This window comes from Mixophyes fleayi, chromosome 5, assembly GCF_038048845.1.
Source record: "Mixophyes fleayi isolate aMixFle1 chromosome 5, aMixFle1.hap1, whole genome shotgun sequence".
Classification (NCBI taxonomy): Eukaryota; Metazoa; Chordata; class Amphibia; order Anura; family Limnodynastidae; genus Mixophyes; species Mixophyes fleayi.
In genome coordinates, this window is record NC_134406.1 from 82,226,707 (window position 1) to 82,249,340 (window position 22,634).

Consider the following 22,634-nt stretch of genomic DNA (forward strand, 5'->3'; position numbering starts at 1 on the left):
TTCCCTACCGCCCTCCATGTCAAGGCCCTGATTGTAGTAATTCCAAAGTCAGACAAGGACAACATGCTTTCTGAATCCTATCGGCTAACTTTCCTCTTGACCTCATATGTGAAAATCATTGCCATACGTCTTAATATTGTGTTATCCAAGATAATCCATCCAGACCAGACTAGTTTTATGCTAGGGAACCTCATCTTGATTAATCTGAGACTTTTGCTTACCACCTCTAGATGCTGCTGGCTCCCGGGAATGAAGCAGTTGTTGTATCCTTGGATGCAGCCAAGGCCTTTTGACTCAGTAGAGAGGGGGGTTTTGTGGAAAGTTATGAGGAGATTTAGGATTGGACCTAGATTTAAAGCATGGGTACAACTACTGTACTCTGCCCCTGCCCCCTGCAGCTCGAATTAGTATAAATGGCCATGTTACTTCACCCTTTGACTTGGGCAGAGGTAGACGACAGGGCTGTCCTCTCTTCCCGGCCTTTTTTGCCATTGCTATCAAAACTCTAGCGGGTCTGGTTAAAGCACACCAAGGGATCAGTGGTTTTCAGACTAGAGACAATGTAGACAAGATTGTGCTTTATGCTGATGACATGCTCCAGTTTTTGAGGAATTTTTGTATCTCCCTCAATAATTTGTTGCATCTTGTTGATGATTTCGGTGAGTTCTCTGTCTTCCGGATTAATTGGTCCAAGTCCAATATATTTCCTATCCAAAGAGGGCTATCCCAAACTGGTGATATGCAACACACCTTACAATGACAGTTTAAGTTTAAATATTTGGGAATAGGGATAACAAATTCTGTCAGTGTAGGCCCAGTTATCACTTATCTTCAGGCCAAAGTCTCAACGTGAAAAAGCTACCTCTGTTCATGTCTGGTAGGGTTAATTTAATCAGCTCAAATTTTTATACCCCTTGCACCATACTCCCTTTTATCTGTCTGTGTGGCTCTTCAAGATAAATAAGCATTTCTCATTTCTTGTCAGGGGGATTGGAGAGCACATATTAAATAAGCCATGCTATATAGGTCCTAAGCCTTGGATGGCATGGCCCTTCCATATCTAAGGCTTGTTATATTCATCATCATCATCACCATTTATTTATATAACGCCACTGATTCCGCAGCGCTGTACAGAGAACTCATTCATATCAGTCCATGGCCCATTGCAGCTTACAGTCTAAATTCCCCTAACATATACACACACAGACAGACACAGAGAGAGAGAGACTAAGGTAAATTTGATAGTAGCCAACCGGATAGGAAACCGGAGAACCCGGAGGAAACCCATGTAAACACGGGGAGAACATACAAACTACACACAAATAAGACCATGGCTGGGAATTGAACTCATGACCCCAGTGTTGTGAGGCAGAAGTGCTAACCACTAAGCCACCATGCTACCCATCGTGCTGCCATGCAATTGGCGCAGTTAAGGGAGTGGATTCGGAGTTTCCTGACAGCTGTCTTGTTTTCGTGCTTTGTGACGCAGACGGGGTCCATACAAACTCCTCTACAGGTCTTGTCGGGTACATAAATTTCCAGAGCTACCGTACCACTACTTCGACAGGCAGTATTATTTTGGAACATGATGCAGGTACCATTGGATAGTGCAGATGTGGGTCCTGAATTGTCTATTTGGGATAACTTTAACCTTGCTGAACTACATAAACTGTAGAGTTTTGGCGCATGAAGTGCTCTTGGCATTACTTCTCTTGGCCAATTATATGCAAATAACATATGATCCAATAATTCCAAGGTGCAAGATATGAGGATAGAATATAGTTTGAATAATATAACAATGATGTATCAAAAGACAGATGTAGGTAAACAGCACTCCCTATTTAGGAAAATAGTTTAATGCCAAACACGGAAGGTGGTAAGAAAGAAGATTTTTCTCCCAGAAATTGAACAGTAAGGAAGTATAATATCTTAGACACAAGTCTGAAAATGGTGTATGGTGATAGTCTGCAATATTATAAGACTATGAGCATTTATTGTCAGATAATCACTTATTAATTCAAGTTTAAAAACATCATATACATTTTGCAATTCTGGACAGAAATATCTGTATAAGTATAAAAAACTAAATAACATCCACATAACATAAAGCATGAATAATAATTAGTATTGGTGAGTATACCCAATGGTTCAAATAATTCTCTGATAAGTGACACATTGTCTCATCTAGGTATATATACAACTGAAAAATCCTGTAGTCTCTTAAATTCCATTATATAGTCACTGATATCCTATAGATATAGCAATAATAGTCCCAGAAAGAAATTCCTCTGTAGTAAATATGAGTAATCAGTCTGCAAGCACACATCAGGAAAAAATGAAGTAAGTTACTTACGATTAGAAGCAGGGCATAATACTGTATAAAGTCCTTCTCTTCTGGTGATTCTATTCATTACCTCCCCTAACATTCGGGGGGCAGTGTGTATACCCAGAGCCGTAACTTAGAATTCTAGCGGGCGAGAAAGACAAATGCCGCTCCCTTAGCCCTCAATTTTAACCAAATTAATCTAAAATATTCCTAAATTGCGCCCCCCTTCAGCATTGCGCCCTGGGCGGTGGCCCCTGTCGCACAGCCCTAGTTACAGCCTTGTGTATACCTGAGTGAAATCCAGCAGAGTCTGTTCAGAATTGTGCATGCGCTGTCAGCCTGCCCTCTTTCCTGCTGTATTCTCTGGCAGCAGGAAAACCGCTCGGATTTCCTCTAGCGTGCGGGCTGAATGAATGTTAGTAACAATCAGGATAACTGATCCAATGACAGCTGGTACAGTTTCATAGTTCAATATTAACTGATGAAGTATATAGTTGTAATTCCAACGCTTTTCACCCCAGTAAAAGTGGGGCTTTCTCAGGGAAAGATGAAAGTAGACTGAGCAGTCCAATAAACCGGGGTCCATTATATCAGTGTAGTACCGCCCACAAATGTTCCAATTAGTTCCTGAAGGATTGAGAACATTCTAATAAATGTATTTCATGGTAAATTGAAAAAACAAAAAAAAACGTTTTTTTTATAACTTTTATCATTAATGCCTATATTATTAACAGGTGACCTTCATTCAATTATTTTGTTTTTTTGTTCCTTTGAAATTTATATTTCACATAAGCATTGGACGTATTCTGCAGCGTCTTGTTTAGTAGACCATAGCAGACCTACACCCGATTTCAACAGCACATTTAACTTGATATCAGTGCCTTGATGAATTAAGGCATATGTAAAGCCTAAATATGTGTGCTTAATACAAAATGCTGGTTAATCCATATTGATATTAGCTGAGGAAAAACTGGGAATAATCTAAAACATTTCTGCTAGAGATTTATGGTAAAAATTATTTAAAAAAATAAATAAAAATTGCCCTATTGCACTCACCAGAAAAGGTGGTTAACAAGTGGCTTACACTGAATAAATGTTTAACATAGTCATCTCAGCTTGGTATAATGCGACTAGATTCTTAAATTAAATGGGCAGCAAACTAACTGGTAACTGCAGTTACTAAAAGATGAACTGTAGCAGTTAATCCATATGCAAACTTTGAGTACATATAGCTTCAGTTAATCCATTTGCACAAAGAAAACTATTTATTGTGCATATTTACAAGTATTAATATGAATGAGAGCTCAAATTATACTTTATGGGGGGAAACCTATAAATACAGTAATTTTAACCCTGCTTTCTCCGGTAGCTGCGAGCAAAAAGCCAGTGTTGAAATTACTGTATTAATGATAATTACGCACACTATTACCGTAATATCGGTAATAGTGCGGAGGCCGCTTTACTTTCAGCAGTAACACGGCGAGTTGAATTCCCCCCTATCTATCAAAGAAAAAACCTTAAGTAACTCAACAGTTCCACCTAGTGCCTGAAGTACTGTAGAAAATTTGCTTGGAAATACCAACTTAGAGCAAAGTATTTTTGTTAAGTTATACTTACATGCAAAACATATATAATTTTTATATTTTGATCCTTTAATGCGCCTATAAGAGTTATATGTAGAAACATGCAAATTATATGCTCAGAATGCTTCAGACATACCTCCCAACAGTCTTAAGCATGACTCTCATTTTTCAGGACCATGGAGGTGTGACCTCATATGAAAGTTGTGGAGTTTGGGAGGAACAAGACATAGTTTTTGCTGATCAGGGGTGTAAGCTAATTTTCCTTTATTTTCTGATTGTGAAATATGTGAGGTATAGTATAAAACTTGTAATGCTGATTCATAACGCACTATTCATATGTTGCTTTTCTAGGATCACTGCTTCATAGTCCAAAATTTTAACATGTTTAAATGACCAAAAAACAAAGTCAGAAACAAAGGTTATAGAAGGACTCTGGTCTCATAGTAAATCACTGCATCTCCACAAATTTAGATGATCAATTTAATTACAGACTTTGACTATAAAACCCCTTAGTTTGTGGTGAAACTAATTTCTATTTCTGCTCCTGCAGTAATTCAATCCAGACATTTTCTTGCTCTGTTTTAGGTTGTGGACACTATCCTCCCACCTTTAGTCTCCCTGGTGTGCAGCCAGAATGGTAAGCTTAAGCCACATCAAGTAGATTTCTGTGCAGCTTCAACATTTTGTTTCAATTACTTTGCTGCATGGTAACATTCTTGGCTCTCTGTGTTTTCAAGTGGAATGGAGGCTGTTCAGCTTGCGGCTACTTGCAGAGACCACATCACTGCTTGTAACACATGAAGCCATGGCTGAAGGGAGAGAGGAGGTCCTTCAATCAAACAGCACATTCCTGTCTTTGGTCAGAAAGACATTACTTCCACAGTAAGTCCTCCAGCTGAGCTCAAATGGTGAAATTGGTTCTTACTCTAAAGTATATACATCTTTCAGTAACAGACATGTTCGTAATGTATTGTATGCCTGTTTGTCATGGATATCCAGTGTATTTCATAATGGTTAGTCCAGCATGCCCATCAGACACAGCACAGGGATGTAAAGAATGATTGGCAGGGGTAGTGCTGCCAGTCACAAGGAGGGGATGGGCTTGCCTGCCCCCAACTAGATTGTGTATGCCTCTTTAGAGGGGTGATATTGAACAGCCCAAATTGGTAACTAAACTGTAAGCACATTGTCTATTTTCTGCTGAAACTCCCAAGCAGTGTCTGTTGTGTATCTTTGTATATTTAACATGTCCATGTTAGGGCCTTCTTACTGTGTAGAATTTTTAAGTCGTAGCTAATTTAGGTTTTTAACATTTATCACACAAAAGCAAATATGCATATGAAATGTCAGGAATTTAGTGAAAGTGTCTGGAGACATGCGTTTGCTTTAAATTGGTTGTTAGTTGTCATCCCTATACAGACTGTAGCTATATTCTGTAATAATCTCACACTGTTTATATTTGGTATAATATTTCTACTGAAAAGATTTCCTTTTTCATGTTACTTCAATAATGTAAACCAGAAAGTAATAGTTTTTAAATTAAATACCAGTGTGTACAAATAGATTTTAAAAGTTTGAAATTCTCAATATTGTGTCAGCCCATATAATTGTGCCTGTTTCATTAACAGCTGATAATTATGCTGTGTAGAATTATATATAAAAGAAATGCTATTTGGTCACCAATCTACTAATACTGACATGCACAGTAAATAACTAATTTAAAGTGGACTGAAGTGCTGCATCATCTGTAGGGGTATTGGGCATAACAGTCAAACATTAATATATTCCCATGCACCACATTGAAGTTTGACTTTAAATAGAAATGTATTCAGCTCGTCTGGGCAGGTACATCTCCTGAGAGCTGTAACAATATCCCCAAATGCTCATAGACATCATTGTATGGTGACTTCACTTTTTGTGACCTGAATTACTTATAGGATACTGAAAGGGAAATGAGAGGATATTTAGTTGAGAAGTGTGCATGGTTAGAAAATGTGTCTAGTACTTAATGCCTGAAAAAATTGTGTTTAATTAAATTCATATATTACTTAGCGGCTCAACTGGCTAACTATTGTGCTTTTCAAAGTCAAGGAAACTGTAACCTAAGACATTTACTTTGCTTGATAGTATATATTGCTTGGGATTGTATACGCTTGGAATAATCTCATGCTATCCCACTGCGCTGGTTATAAACAAATTCATGCAGCTATTTCTGCCACTGCTTTATCTGCTTTCTGACATATTTTTGTTCCTTCTGGACCTGGCCTTGTCCCTGTAATGGCAAACCGTGCCCCCAAAGATGTCACATACATCCCTTGCTACATGCGCCCAGTCTGTTGTATTGTTAGAAGATTATCACATATTTAGAAGAGTGACATGAGAGCTCATGACGGGATGAAGGTATTTGCCTGAAGGGAAGAGAAACAGTGGCAACTGTAGAGAACTGTAGGCAATCAACAAACACAAAGGAAAAATAACAAGTTGAATATATGAACTTTGTTTAAAGCCTTAATATTCCTGGACCATTAATAGGAGGCTCTAATCACCACTGTGTTGTCTTTACTAACATTATCACACAAGTGTACAAGTCATTGCCTTCCACAAGATTGTCACACTTTCCTCCTGAATTACTCGGTACTGCTGTGAACATTCCAGTAATGTTTACAGGTTTTCTGTGCCTGCCCAATTCAAAATTGGGGACATCCTAAATGAGCATGAGTATAATAAGATGCTCAGACCCTAATCAGATATAGCTTAAAGATATAAGGTTTCAGTCCATTTCTAGATGTGCCATTGTATTGTATAATGAACTGTCCAACTGATAGCATACAGGTCAGACACAGGGCTTGTCCTCATCAGTATATATATTTATATTTCCAGTATAATAACAAATATGAGGTTTTGGTATCCTATCTTGGTCCTATCAAGCCAAGTCCCCACAATGTTTAAGTTAGAAGGCTAAACGGATCAGAAGGGCAACAGACAAGGGTTGATGGTTTCAATCTTGTTCATTGTTGGATACTATCTGAGATTTACTTATAGGACAATATGGCAACATCTAACACACACTTGAACAGATAAATATTATATTGGTGGTGGTAGTACAGGCCCCTTAACGCACTGGTCACTTAACGGAGATGGTACCTAGCTACTCCAATTCTGGTGACAGGTCATGTCATAGCAACCAGTCTATCCTGAGACCCACTGAACAGATGAGATCCTGGGAGTAACTTCCTCCCTGCCTCTTCAGATGTTGCAGGTAAATGTCATAGCCCCGAGGCTGGGGAGACTGGGAGCCTGTTCCCCCATTAGTAGGGCAGATCAGTGTCACAGCCCCAACCTAGTGGCATATAGCACATTTACTCATTTATTTTTATGCAGAGTGTATGCTGAAGACTTATAAACGACCAGTAAATATTTACATTGAAGGTAATGCAGTCACCTTTTTTCAAAAATAGAAAATTACTTTACTGGTACATTAACATTTCAGTCACATTTTTGACTATAATCAGGGTTAACTTGTGACATACCCCAAATTTCAACATTTAAACCCCATGCATATGTACTGTTGATTGGTGGTGGCATAATGGATACTGGAAACGTATTACTGTAACTTGACAGCAATCTGTGACACATAAAACAGAAAAAAATTACAATTTATAGCGGGCATAAAATAAAATAACAATTGGAATTCCATATAGACTGCAAAGCAGCTTATGATTCTTGTATAGTTAAAATCTGAATAAAAAGCAGTTACAGAAATAGTGTAATAAATCACTAAATGGAGAGACACTGTATCTGCCTATTAAGTATATTTAGCACATATCAAAACAATAAACCTCAATGATTTCAATTGCAGACTTAAGTCACACAAAAAATAATAATTCAGTCAGAAAGATCACAGTTACCACTTCACAAATTATAACTATGACCTTCCTGGGGCTGGCTTTTTACGGGGCAAATTCAAATTCACGAGATTCAGTTTGACACTATGTGTCTCCGCCTCGATGTTCGGAATTAAATCTCTGCTCATTTTTCCTCACGTCTTGTAGAGTTGAACAGAAAATGAGTGTAGAATGCTTACCATAATAAGCGGCAAAATGCGCATCCAAAGTTGAGGCGATTTAGGCTGCACCTCATGCTGAATTGAATGTGCCTCATAGAGTTTTAACCTTATATATGTATATGTATACATGTATATGTGTATACATGTATAATTCACAAAGTCCTTAATGATTGTAGATCACAGAGCTTAGATGTACATGTCAATGTCATAGTTCTGGATTGCTCATGTAATAGGTTGTAAGGATCAGTGCCAAGATCAGGTAAATGATATACTTTCTGGTTGCTGATAGGAGGAGATGCTGTCACAAATAACCACCTCTAGCTATTCCCTGATTTAATATCTTATATATTCACACAGTCAAACAATATATCACCTCTAGTTTTTCAGGAAACCTCTCCTGACCCCCTTTATCTGTCTCAAACCGCAATTGTGACATGGAAGCTTACTGTAAGGGAACACACAGGATTTCAGCCTAAACCTCACTGTCGCCTATCTCTTAGGCCACAGATTTAGCTGGTCCCTTTCCCAACACAGACACATCCTTCCACACTTCTCTACAACTGTCACCAGCTATCTATAAGGCCTGTAGAAAATCTATACTTAATCACCCAAATGCGCACACTCTGTGCTATGGTAGCTAAACAGTTAACCCTTCACACACTGTTATCTAAAGAGTTAACCCAGCCAAGCTATATCTCTCTTCTAAGCAGGCAGTGAATTTGTTTAGAGCAATAAGGACATCACTTGTTACGTTTTTAGATTAATATACAAAAAGTACAATGCTTACAGGTCATAAACACAATTAATAACACAGGTCTGCAACCAAAAAGCTGTTCTCATAATTTTATCTGATTCTTATGTTTTTTGGTGCGCTGAATTCAAAAATGATCACCGTTTTTTCCTGGGATGTCAGGTTTTTTCACAATCGAAATGTGCCTTGGTCAAACAGGTAGCTGGAAATCGCTAAATTTCAAATTCATCATACTTGGGGGAAAAGAACTGAACATGGAAAAACAAATTTATTTTCACTGCCAGTGCTCCCAAAAACATGACAATTTCTGCAGGACCACTATTGAATATCCTGGACATTGTGACTATTGTAAGTGAATCCAGAATAGTGGGATTCATTATCGGTATCACCAGATATACCGTCTATGGCAACAGTTTGTTTTGATTGTGTTGATTCAGTATATACCTGATATACGTTATCCAGTTTCCATGGTATAGATTGGTTTGTTATTTATGACATCAGTAACACAGGTAATTGTTGCTTACTATTTTATCAAGCACCTGTATGATTAGAACTTATGCATCATTGAATTCATATACATGAATAAAGTGAATATCATAACGATACACACCACTATTTGTTTTTTTGGCGCCACCATGTTATCCATTGTTTTATATCAAAACCAAAACTGGTTGGTATGTGGGGATTTAAAAGTATTGTGTATGCTGCTGGGATACACCAAATACCCTTGCTTTCTATGTTTATGGGACAGTAGAGATCGACAAAATCACTGGAAGCAAAAAAATTGGCCACCAAGAAGTCTAGTTGTTGGTGAAAAGAATGTTCTCAGAGATACATTGGTATCCCCTGAGAAGGTTTTATTACCACCACTCGATATAAAATTAGGATTAATGAAGCAATTTGTTAAGGCACTTCCCAAAGATAGCGAATGCTTCAAGTACTTGGGATCCAAGTTTCCAGGTTTAACGGAGGCAAAACTGAAAGAGGGGGTTTTTGTTGGCCCAGATATTAGAAAACTCATATCTGACAAAGACTTCATCAGTTTAATGACTCCAACTCAAAAAGAAGCGTGGGTTGCCTTTACTGTGGTCATAAAAATCTTTTTGGGAAACCAAAAGGACCCAAATTACAAGGAAATGGTGGAAACAATGTTGAAAGCATTCCACAAGCTTGGTTGCTCCATAAGCTTAAAAGTCCATTTTCTCAACTCACACCTTGACTATTTTGCTAAAAATTTGGGAGCAGTGAGTGAAGAGCAGGGAGAATGTTTCCATCAAGATATAAAAGAAATGGAAAGACGGTATCAAGGGAAATGGAGTGTTACGATGATGGCTGACTACTGCTGGATGTTGTACAGAGATCTTCCGGAAGCCACCTACAAGAGGAAAAGCTCAAAAAGAAGTTTAGAGTTTAAAAAAAGAAGATTTCACAAGCAATCTACTTGAGTGTGGTATTAATTTTGGTGTCAACTGTGCAGATGAGTTAATATTTTTCATGTAAATAAAATATTTGCGTAAAGAGATTTTTTTAAACGATGACCACCCGTTTGTTCGAAAACCTGACGTCCCAGGACAAAACAGCTGTCCAAAATTTTTTCTTTGCAGACCTGTGTAATCAATTGACATACATGCACAAGCAAAACAGTCTAAAATAAAGGGATTACATTCAGAATATAATTTACAGATAAGTGATATGTTATGCGCTAAGGGAAATTGGCTTGAAGATGGACAGCTTATCAATGGTGATTGATTTCCCAAAAAGACTGACAATTTGTCCCTTCACAACACAGGTTTTTAAGCAACATCAAATGGGAGGGCATTCACAGGGGCAGTGTTTGTGCTAATGTAAGTGTGGAAATGTCCCCTGGGTATCACCTAGGGTTTGTTCAAAACTATTCCTATAGTTTTGACCTGTCTTAACTTTTCTCAAATATGTTCCAGAGACATAACTCCCCCATCATTGACCCGATCATCATTTCCAGCACATTTAAATACCCAATATGATGGACTTATAGCAATATGACATACGTTTCCCAAAGTCATGTGACTGCAGCTGTTCCCTGGTACTGCTGGTACCTGTAATTCACAACCCTGACGTGGTTTCTGCCCATCAGTATGGAGTGGCACACGTATTTCCCACAATATGAAATATGAAGGCATTTTCTTTGAAGTTCATATTCCTGTATACCTGCGTAGATAGCCTCCATGTGCTGCCTTTGTCTACAAGGATCTCAAGCTGTGAACAGCTCCTTAGAATCTCCCTTGGTGTAAAAAAAACTCTCATATGTCAGGATGCAGCTCACCCCAGGGGCCTTTGAAGCTACTCAGCTTTCCCTGAAAGTGTTGCTGTTATCTTTTAACATAGAGGTGGGCAGAAGCACCAGGTAAACACATACCAGACCCTCTGACTTCACATTTTACACCTCAGTAACTCAATTTATCAATGGATTTATTTGATATAACATATTTCAACTGCAGTTATGATTAGGCCTTATTCCCCTCAATTTTTTTTATTCTTTAATCCTTATAACTGTAATTCCTCTCTGTTCACTACAGATGCATTTGCAAAATAGCAGCTTTTTGTCAGTAATGGCCCATATCAGAACCCGGTATCAGGAATAAACATCCATGGTTCTTTGATAGTTCTCAAGCCATGTTCCCCATTCGATGAACCCAAGAAACACAGCACTTTTAATATCCTTTATGGACCACTCCTGGCTTCATTATTTTACTAGAACACACACAGCAAGCCTCTAGCCCAAGTGTAGTGATAATCAAAGCAGGATCATGCTTGAAGTGATTTCCAGTAAAGAGCAGGAATATCTGAACCCAGTTATTTGGTATATCCATTACTCCCTCTCACCTCAAGTTTACTTTATTTTCAGCCAGGATCAGAATTAGTTTAAATGGAGAAAATCTGGGCCCTGGGTTACCTCCCTAAAAGCCTCTATTGTAATTTGCCACTTTCTGAGCCAACCTGGTAAATGTATCACTGATAAAATGGTTGTAAAGAGTATGGAGTTTTCAGTTTCTAAATAATTTTTAGAACGGTTTGTCCGAATGGAAGATGGCTTTGACGTACATGTAAAATTCTTTCACTCTGAATTCATTTATTTATTAGAAACTGTTGCTATATGAAAATGAAAAGCCTCGCCATTTATAACATCATGTAAAATATTTACTAATCTCCATATTATGGGTACACTGTTTTAATAAATTGTACTTTCTTCTGAAGGCTATAGAAATTGCTTTTGCTTTGAATTACAGTAACTCGCTGCTTGTTTACTCATGCAGAACAGAGCCCATATATTTGTTCTTTTTATAAATATCTGCAATATGTGTAGAACTTCGTGTCTTAGTGCAATGGTTTATTTTTTTTATGTGAAATACCCATTGCTCACTCCAAGACCTTGTAGAAATTGCAACAACATTACAATAACATAATTATCAAAGCAGATGTGGAATAATTAAAAAAAAACAAAAAAACAGTCTGCAAATCATTTATCTTAAAATGGTAAAAAGGAACTTAAAGTAGTATTACTTTCTGTACACTTTATGTGAACTACCTATACTAAAGCAAGGCACAGTTCTGCAGAAAGAGCTTTGTATATATATCATAGTGCAGTCTATGCACTGAAGGAGCTGTGGATATATTATAAATCTGCCATTCTGAGTATTAATAATTACTCGTTACAGACGTGGTCTTGACGGGAGGAGGAGGAGGTGTGATCTCTTGGAGAATTCATTAATTATAAGAGGTTTAAGAAGGAAGATATGAAAAGAGTTACGCACTCGGAGGGAAGGGGGTAACGACTTTGTAAGTAACGGCATTCAGCACCTGAACAATAGAATAAGGTCCGATATAACAAAGTGCAAATTTCATGGACGGCACTTTGAGTTTAAGATTTCGAGTAGAAAGCCATACCTTATCCTCAATGTGAAGTAAAGGGATATTCTTCCTATGGCGATCTGCAAAGTACTTATAGTGTTCCTTAGTCTGTTGTAACTTGGTTTGCACCTGGGACCAGATTAATGAAAAGTTGTGAACCAAATCTTGAGCTGCCGGTACCGTGGAGTCAAGTAGGTCCGAGAAGGTAGGCAAAATCGGGTGTCTCCCGAATAAAGTAAAAAAGGGAGATGTGCCAGTGGATTAATGCAGGTGATTATTGTGGGAGAATTCTGCCCAAGGAAGAACCTTACTCCATGTAGATTGCTTTCCAGAACAAAAATAGCGAATGTAGGACTCCAAATCCTGTTTGACCCGCTCAGTTTGGCCATTGGTCTGGGGATAATATCCGTAGGAGAATTTTAAATCAATGCTCAGAAGTTTGCAGAAGGCCCTCCAAAAACTAGAAACAAACTGCACCCCACGGTCAGAGATGATCTCCCGAGGACAGCCATGCAGACCAAAGGTGTGATGAATGACACCTTTGGTCCCATTGATAGGCAACCGGTCGCTACTGTCGGCCGGGCCCGTGGCGCATGCGCGGCCAATGCTACGGCAACGGAAGGCGTTTCCAGGAATTCAGCGTGGCTGACCGCTGAATCCCCTGTCCACCAATGAGATTATTGTAGCTTTTAAATAAGGGAGACTTTGGCACCATTAGGGTACCAAAGTATCAAGGTCCATGTCCTTTCTGCTGCAGCGTTTCCCTGTGCTTCCCAGCACCCTGACTGATAATAAAATAATTCTATCGTTTTTAAATAAGCATTGCATAGGCGATTGTATTGTATTTCTAACGCACAAAGTAATTTATTTTAGCCGATGTAAATAGTCAACAATTCAATACATTATTATATTATGATACAGTACAGTACAGCCAATACCAAAAGATAAATACATACCGCTGCCATCGCATGCGCTCGCTGCGCACCCACGGGACCCGGTGGACAGTATATCTGTTAGAATATCTGTTAGAATACTGCGGCCAGTGAAGACTGAGAATTGGGTGCACAGCTATGATCATATATACACAGTCAGTGTTACAGAGAACAATGCAAATGACGTGGCTTGCTTCTATAGGTCCAGACATCAGATGGGTCCAGGCTAAACAGGTCATAGGCTGATTCAATCGAAGGAATCCAAAGGTGGGGGTCGTCTCTCCAGGGGATGAGCTCCTTTCCTCCCGCCAATGCTCTAGTTACAATTATCATTTCATAGCCAGCATCATACAAAGGTTTATTCCCTAACATCAATAACTAGAGTATGCAATATGCGATCTCTTCGGCAATGGAATCGGACAGCTGCTGACGAATAGGGTTTTAATATGATACTAGGCATGATACCTTTCCTATAACCTGAACCTTGAATATTACTGAAGTGTACATATAATCAATATATATATATATATATATATATAGACCAATAATAAACCAAATACTATCTGCTCATAAATTACAGTGTAACGGAACCAATAAGAATATGAATTATATAAATAACTAAATGTTGTAATGCGAGTGTGTGCGTGCGTATTTTACCGTGCGATCGCACCATGCCACGTGTTAAGTGGCGTACGGATCTGTGTTACATGGCGTACGGATCGCAATCGCACGGCAAAACAATATTAACCAATATACTTTTGTTCTACTCTCCTGGTTTTGACTCCGGATTGCCTGACTATGCTTCTGCCTGATTCGTCTGTACCTCTCTACCAGCATGGCCTGACTCCGGACTATTTGACTACGCTTTGCCTGACCACATTTGTACCTCGCTACCCACTTGCCTGACTTCGGATTGTTTTGACTACGCTATTTTACCCACTAATCCACTGATGGCTATCTTGTAGGGCCGCAACTTGCATGCCCCTGCAGCAAACTTCCCTGCAGGGGTCCTTGCCGAAGACCAGGGGCATGTTTAGACTCCGCACCTCCCTGTTAGCAGAGCAAATGGCAGTAAGTAGGCCTCAGTTTTGGATATCGTGACAGTAATCGTGACACCAATGAGCCTGTCGAGAATTTAAACATTGAGCGGTTTGTAATTAGTTGAGGTTGTCATGATCAGTGAATACGGTGACCGGAAAGTGGGGTTGCCTTCAATAAGTATCGCCATTATTCCAATGCGAGGAGGATTTCTTCTGGGACAGGATTGCTCCCACGCCTACAGAAGAGGCATCGACCTCCAGAAAGAAGGTTTTGTGTAGGTCAGGCTGAATCATTTTGGGAGCCTTGGAAAAATAGCCTTAAATGCAAGCACTGCTTCATTAGACCAAGACTTGACTTAGCCTCCCTTACGTTTAAGAGAGGTAATGGGAGTAATAAAGGTGGAAAATCCCTCATTAAATTGCCGATAATAATTTGTGAAACCGATGAAGTGTTGAGTAGCTTTTAATCTTGCCGGCTGGTGCCAGTCAAGGATGGCCTTCACTTTATCTGGGTCCATTTGGAGGCCAGATCTGGACAAAATGTATCCCAGAAAGGGTACCTGGGATTGATGAAAGAGGCATTTTTCCATTTTGCAATATAAGTGATTCTTCCGTAAGCAAAGAAGCACTTCTTTCATATGAACATTGTGGGAAGAAAGCTCTTGGGAAAATATCAAAATATTGTCTAAATAAACTACCACGGACTGATACAATAAATCCAGGAAGACCTCGTAGTCAAATTCTTGGAATACGGCTGGAGCATTACATAGCCCAAATGGCATTACAAGGTACTTGTAGTGGCCGTCTCTGGTGTTGAACGCCGTCTTTCATTCATCCCTCTTCCTTATCCTGATTAGGTTGTAGGCGCCTCTAAGTTCCAATTTTGTGAAGATTTGAGCTACACGGATATGATCGATCAGCTCAGGGATGAGGGGAAGAGGATTCCAGTTTTTGACCGTGATGGCATTGAGTGTAGTCAATACATGGTCTGAGGGTCCCATCTTCTTTAAAAAAAAAATAACCCTGCGCCAGCGAGAGAAGATGATTTGCGATTACATCCTTGTTTGAGGTTCTCAGAGACGTATTCGGACATAGTCTATGTCTCCGGTATGAACAGAGGAAGTACCCTACCCCGAGGGATGCTCTTGTCTGGCACCAGACCAATGGGACAGTCCCAAGGGTGATGAGGTAGTGATTCCGCAGCCACTTTGCTTAAAACATCAAGGAATTCAAAGTAGACTTTGGGAAGAATATCACAGGAGGGGGTAGCCCGACAGGAAATGACAGGTTTTCCGCGAGTGACAGGTGCCAAACAACGTGACTTGCAAGAAGAACCCCTGGAGGTAACCGGAGTGTGATGCCAATCAAATTGAGGATAGTGTGTCCTTAACCAAGGTAAACCCAAAATAATAGGGTTAATGGATTGCGGGAGAACCAGAATTTTAATCCATTATGAATGGAGAGCTCCTATCATCAGCCAAACAGGAACAGTGATGCAGGTGATAGAGCCTTTAGAGACTCGGTTTCCATCTACTGCGGTAAGCGTCAATGGATGAGGCAAAGGCGTAGTACCCAAATGGAGCTGTGAGACCAAACTGGAGGATATGAATTTCTCCGCAGATCCCGAGTCCACGAAGGCAGACAGAGGTTGAGGACCATCAGAGGAGAAAAGAATAATGGGCATGAGAAACTCGGATTCTTTCTGGGAACAGGGAGAAGAGGACTGGGATCATAGGCTGACCTCCCTGCAATCGCCTAGGAGCTGGCGTTTACCGGTTTCTTGGGGCATACAGAGAGAAGATGTCCAGGATCTTCACAATAGAGACATAACCGATTCTTCGGCTGTCTTTCTCTTTCTTCAGGAGGCAGTTGTGATCAACCAAATTGCATGGGTTCTTCCGTGGGGAGAGCAGGAGATTGGAATTGAGTTGCAAGCCGCGGAAAGGATCGGCGACCACATTCTCTGTCCTGTGTGTATTCTCGGTGGTGAATATCCACTTTGATACATAAAGAAATTAGATCATCCAATCTGGAAGGCAGATCCAGTGACGTCAAATCATCCGTTATTCTGCCATTCAAGCCTTGCTAGAAGGTAGTGGTAAGTACCTCATCATTCCAACAAAGCTCAGATGCTAGTGTCTGGAATTGGACCGCTTACTGACCAACCGAGAGGGTTCCTTGACGAAGGTTTAACCGACCAGTGGACGCAGTGGGCACGTGACCAGGTTCATCAAACACCCTGCGGAAGCTTTCAATAAAGGTCACGGAATTCTGGAGCAAAGGATCGTCACGTTCCCACAACGGAGGTGCCCAGACAAGGGCTTGGCCTGAAAGGAGGGAGATTATACAGGCCACCTTAATTCTGGCTGAAGATAAGTTTTCAGGTGCAAGTTCAATCTTTAAAGCGCACTAATTAAGGAACCCACAGTACTTCTTTGGATCACCGTTGTATTTCTCTGGAGGTGGTATACGCAACCCTTGAAAGCTTGTGGAACCGGTAGAGCTAGCGGAGGCAGAGTCAGCAGTAGCAGCTTCTGTTCCAGAAGGGACCACAGGTCGTACGGGTAATGACCCTTGAAGGGTGTCCAGGTGAGAAACCGCACCCTGGATGCACTGTTGCAGTTGGGCCTGATTGGCGTCTTGGTGGTCTACACGTTGGGCCAAGTGTAAAAGAAGATCTCGGGCCGAAGGTTCATCCTGTGTACACAAGGCCAGAGTATACTGTCACGTTAATGACTTTTGAGGATGCCGCTGACTGATATTGGTGCAACTAAACAGGGAGGCGCGGAGTCTAACGCACCCCCGGTTTTCAAAAGGGTTCCCCGCAAGGAGGTATTGGCTTGACTGCATTAGGTGCGCAGGTTGCTGGTCTCCAAGTTAGTTATCAGTGCAGCGGGATAGAACAGGAATGGTTGTACAGTGCGGGTCAGATGCCCAACGATAGTGCAGTACACAAGGGTGATCCAGAATGAAGGTCAGAATCCAGATATCAACACAACCAAATTACAGGATAAGAGAGTGGTCAGGAGCAAACCAGGAATCCGGAACCAATGTAGCAAATGACAGGAGCAAGGGAACAGGATACATTACGCTAGAGCTGGTGAAACTAATACTCTGGCACAGACTATAGGAAGGAGGTGCCTTAAGTACTTTAATGTGGGCCCTGATAGGTGAGTGTGTTTAGCTGGTGAAAGAAGCGTCCCGTTGCCTAGCAACAGAACGCAAACTTACTGCGCATGTGCGCACAGCATAGCCAGAAATATGTCCCTTTGCTAGGCAACGAGACACGGCTCTGCAAAGGTGACAGGCGTCCGTCCCCAGCACGATGGGACAGTGCAGGGACGGTGCCTGACACAGCCACATATGAAATTGTTAATGTAATTTAATTACGATCTTAGAACCAAAGGCTTATAGACGTTCCAATATGGAGTATGTAGCCAATCCTTACAGCATTCTGGTATCTTCATTTCTCTTAGATGCAGCAATAAACCCTGCTGTATAGCAGGTCCTATGTCAGGTGAAATTTCATAATGTCCCATCAGTATAATTGTGCCTGTGGTATTCAGATTATTGGCAGATTATCAAATAAGTATAAATAACAATTAATAAAAAGGTCAAAATGACTATAGACACTGAGTTTAAGGCTCCTTGCTTTGCACTCTACGCCCACTAACAAAACACCTTTTTAATATGCACATGTTTTCATTAGTTAAAATATATTTGTGATAATGTATTCCACTTAAGGATATAGAAGTCGGCAGAGAGATCCATGTCCATAAACAAAAAATATGGAACTCTGAGGTGATATCTGATATCTATTTTTTGTTTTAGTAGTAGAAAGAAAAATTATTAATTAAAAACATAAGTATCAAACTTAAACAAAGCAAGTTGCCAGTAAAACTCTCCTGTATAGGTGATGACCTTATAGAAACAGTTATATATTCCACTGCAAAACACTTTAATAATGCGTCATGTGACACAAGTGACATCACTGATTACATAATTACTCTCCAACTGGAACTCTTTGCTCTGTGCAAGATCTTTGTCTCTCATCCACACTCATTACCTGTTTTACCTACCATTACCTGTTCCCTTTTCCGGAGTACAGTCTTCAGGCTGCACCTATTGTGTGGACTACTGTCTTACAAACAAGTCTTTCGCCTTAGCTCCAAACCTGTAAGCATTCCCTGAAAACTTACCTATTTAGGCAATCTTATCAAATTCCTGAACCCCTCTTAACACCACTAGGCTATTCTAACCGTCCCTCTTCTACATAATTCACTCAAATTTACATTTATTTCCGTTCTATACTCAAACAACCCTCTGATTCCCAAACCAACATTGCTGAGTAACTGGATCATATAATCACACAATGCACTGTTCTTATTGTCAATAGATAATACTTAAGTGATGACATCCCAACTATAAGGACTTCTTTTCCAGAATAGTGTGTGTATATATATATATATATATATATATATATATATATATATATATATATATATATATATATATACACTTATAATTTTATATTTAATAACTCATCAAATACATGTCAGTGCCTGAATCATTCAAAAAGCTGATTATTTCAACCTCTTCTAGGTATGGTCGAATCCTTGCGGAACCTGACCCTGTGCCTGTGTATGCCTTAAAATTGCTGGTGCCTTTGACTGAATACAGCCCTCCTTTAATCAGGTAAACATTAATTTAGAATGTAGTTAAGAATTCATATAGAAAATGTTTCCTGTTGAGATTCTGTAACACCAGTTGCTGCTGTTGTGATTAGTTACACAGCTGCATAACAAGCTGTCACTGGGCAAACCTTAACATTCCTTCAAGGGTTGAACACTCTGACTGTGCTCATCCCAAAATTACCCAACACAAGGCACTATATATGTGCAGTCATTTATTTTATGCTATAATAGTTTTGTGTAAAGCATAAAGGGGGTTACATGTGGTGCAGTTTGGTTGTTTTTGACCAAACAGGTTCAACTTTGTTCCATGCAGGGTTGCCATCATAAACTGTGGGTCCCAGTACTTAATCTGGCAGTGCCCCCGCCCCCCCCCATACATGCCGCCTCCATCTTCATCGAACATGCGACCCCTACCTCTTTAGCCGTACATGCGCCCCCTCCATCATCACAGTACATTCCCTCCTCTCACTTATCACAGTCCATGCCTCCCCTCTCCCCCTCAATCACAGTAAATGCCTCCCCTCTCCCCCTCAATCACAGTAAATGTTCCCCTCCCTCCCATCACATCACAGTAAATGTTCCCCACTCCCCTCCCCCAATCACAGTAAATGTTCCCCTCTCCCGCCATCACATCACAGTAAAAGTTTCCTCCCCCCAATCATATCACAGTAAATGTCTCCCTGTTCCCTCCCCCCAATCACATCACAGTAAATGTCCCCCTGTCCTCTCCCACCAATCACATCTCAGTAAATGTTTCCTTCTCCCCTCCCCCCAATCACACTAAATGTCCACCATACCATCACAGTAAATGTTCCCCTCCCCCAATCATAGTGAATATTTCCTTCCCCAATCCCAGTAAATGCCCGCCATCCCATCCCAATAAATGCCCCCTCTCTCTCTCTCACCCATCCCATCCTATTAAATGTCCCCTTCTCCCCTCCCCCCAATCACAGTAAATGTTCCCCTCACCTAATCACAGAAAATGTCCACCCCTCACCCACCCATCCCATCCTATTAAATGTCCCCTTCTCCCCTCCCTCCCAATCACATCGCTGTGAATGTTCTTTTCTTCCCTCCCCCCAATCACAGTAAATGTTCCCCTCCCTCTCCTTCCATCCCATCCCCAGTAAATGTCCCCCAATCACGTCACAGTAAATGTCCTCCTCTCCCATCCCCCCAATCACGTCACAGTAAATGTCCCCCTCCCCCAATTACATCACAGTCAATGTGCCCCTCTTCCCGCCCCACAATCACAGTAAATGTTCCCCTCTCCTATCTCCCTCTCCTCCTATCAAATTAATGCCCATTTAACTTACCTTCTCCGCCATGCGGTGGCTCACGGTTTGATGACTGCACCACGCCGCATGCTTCCTGCTCATCAGAGTATGGGGGCCACTGCATCACGGAGGAGAAGGGGCAAGGTCAGTTAGACTAAAGGGCCTGAACTATTCAGGGGTCACGGACGGAGAGGTCCGTCTGGGCCCCTCACAGCTGTACCAGCCATACCCCCTGGCTCCATGTGACACTCTGAAGCGATCATTAATATGTTTTGTTTCAAATCATACCCAAACCTGCAGTTTTAGTCTAGATTGTAATTGAAGTACAAGGTGCTTTTAAGTCAGGATATAGTGGGTGACATCAGACTGACTAATGACAATATTCTTTAGTAGCAAGTTTAGTTGTATTTATAAAAAGCTGCCACATTACTGTCTTAATATTTTAGTGGCACAATGTCAAATTGTTCATAAATGTTTGGGAAAATGTTTTCTTTGCACTATTGATAACAAACTTTAAAATCATGGTTTATCATATTATTTTAATTAATGATTATTGTAGTTACAGTATATTCGACAGTTGTAATCCTCTTGCTAAACTTCCTGTATATCAAAAGTACACAAATCTCTTCTGTAGTAAAGATACATTTGAAGAGTTACAAAGAGATGGAATGCCTTTCAGGACACTTGCACTCTTGGAGTCGTTTGAGCCTATAGTTGGCCACAACTGTGAGGTGGGGTTATATTTTCCAAATAATTTCCACTCTCTCCGTTAGAAGAAAAATGAAAATATATTAAAGAAAGTAACCTAAAACAATAGATGTCCACATCAAACCTTTGTATTATGGCTGCGAAAAATATTCCCATTGTTGTACATGCTTGGATGACCATCTAAATCAAAACCACAATTACTTAATTTATATTGGTAATCAATGTACTGGAGCTGAAGAGGGTTGCAGATAAGGGCACCTAAATGAATAAAGGGCAATGTAAGATCTCGGTTATGACCAAAACATGTCCAAGTTGGATTTATTTACATTAGAAAAGAGAAGGTTAAACAGGATGTGATAACTGTATATAAATATATAGAATATCCCATGACAACCTGTTCAGTTTAAGTGTCAACAGTGGACAAAAGGCCAGCCCGTTTCCTGAAAAATTAGATTTAATCTCCAGCTACTGAAAGGGTTCTTTACTGAAAGACCTTATACCCACTGACCTTTTTTTAGTAGCAGATTTAAAGGCAAAATAAACACCAGTGAGTAAGGCCTAAAATCCAAGAAACTGGAATTAGCAGACACTGCAGAAAAACAAACCAAAATATACAGGGCTACTAGCATTAATAACAATGCACTGATCCAGGTAATTGCCCAATTTCCATTATGAAGTCAGGAGGAATTTGGTCATCAGTAGTGTCAGAGTCTTTTATAATGTAATACGTATTTGCAATAACTTTGTATTATTGGTGAGCATCTTCATTCTGTGTTGCTTCTTCTTTCTTTAGTCCGTACATGATGAGGAGTGAGGAGGGATAGAATAGAAGATGTACAGGGAAGAGAATGCTGGGAGCCAGCGGGGAAAGTACAGGTTGCACAGAAGTGACTAGTTTAACATTAATATTTTTTATATTAAAATAAATTATATTAAAGTAAGCCCCCCCCAAACAGCCCTATCAATCTGCCATTCTAGTTTGACATATGGCAGAAAGGCCCATGGGTAATAGTGTAATAGTGACCCAGGACTTATCATAATAGTGGTAATAACTCCCAGCATATATAAGGTCAGAATAGCAAGCACTGGTTAGAAATTAGGGAAAACACATCATGGCCCTCTCCTCTACCATCCTGGAACCCTGCACAGTTACCTTTTTTTGAAGCCCAGGCCTGCACATATCTGATTCTTCTCACCACATGCATGACAGCCACTTGATGAGAAGGCCCAACCTCTGCTCTCATGGTACTAACAGTAACCCTATTGGGCCCATAAACTGTGAAAATGTAGATTTGTTAACTTTGCTAGAGCTGGAGGTGTCAAATGCTACTGTGCCAAATTTCATAAAGTGTATTTAGTTTCATGCATT

General features: G+C 40.2%; 1 protein-coding gene across 5 annotated transcripts in view; it reads left to right on the plus strand.

Annotated features, from left to right (window-relative positions):
• ULK4 (unc-51 like kinase 4) overlaps nt 1-22,634 on the plus strand; it is a 572,842-nt gene that overhangs the window by 268,221 nt on the left and 281,987 nt on the right. For 4 of the 5 annotated variants that reach the window (XM_075212480.1, XM_075212479.1, XM_075212478.1 and 1 more), the window contains 3 exons: nt 4,495-4,546; nt 4,647-4,791; nt 19,189-19,281. In XM_075212480.1, the coding sequence (XP_075068581.1) occupies nt 4,495-4,546; nt 4,647-4,791; nt 19,189-19,281 (290 nt within the window). The remainder of the gene's footprint in view (nt 1-4,494; nt 4,547-4,646; nt 4,792-19,188; nt 19,282-22,634) is intronic. The other variant, XM_075212481.1, reaches the window with a different exon arrangement.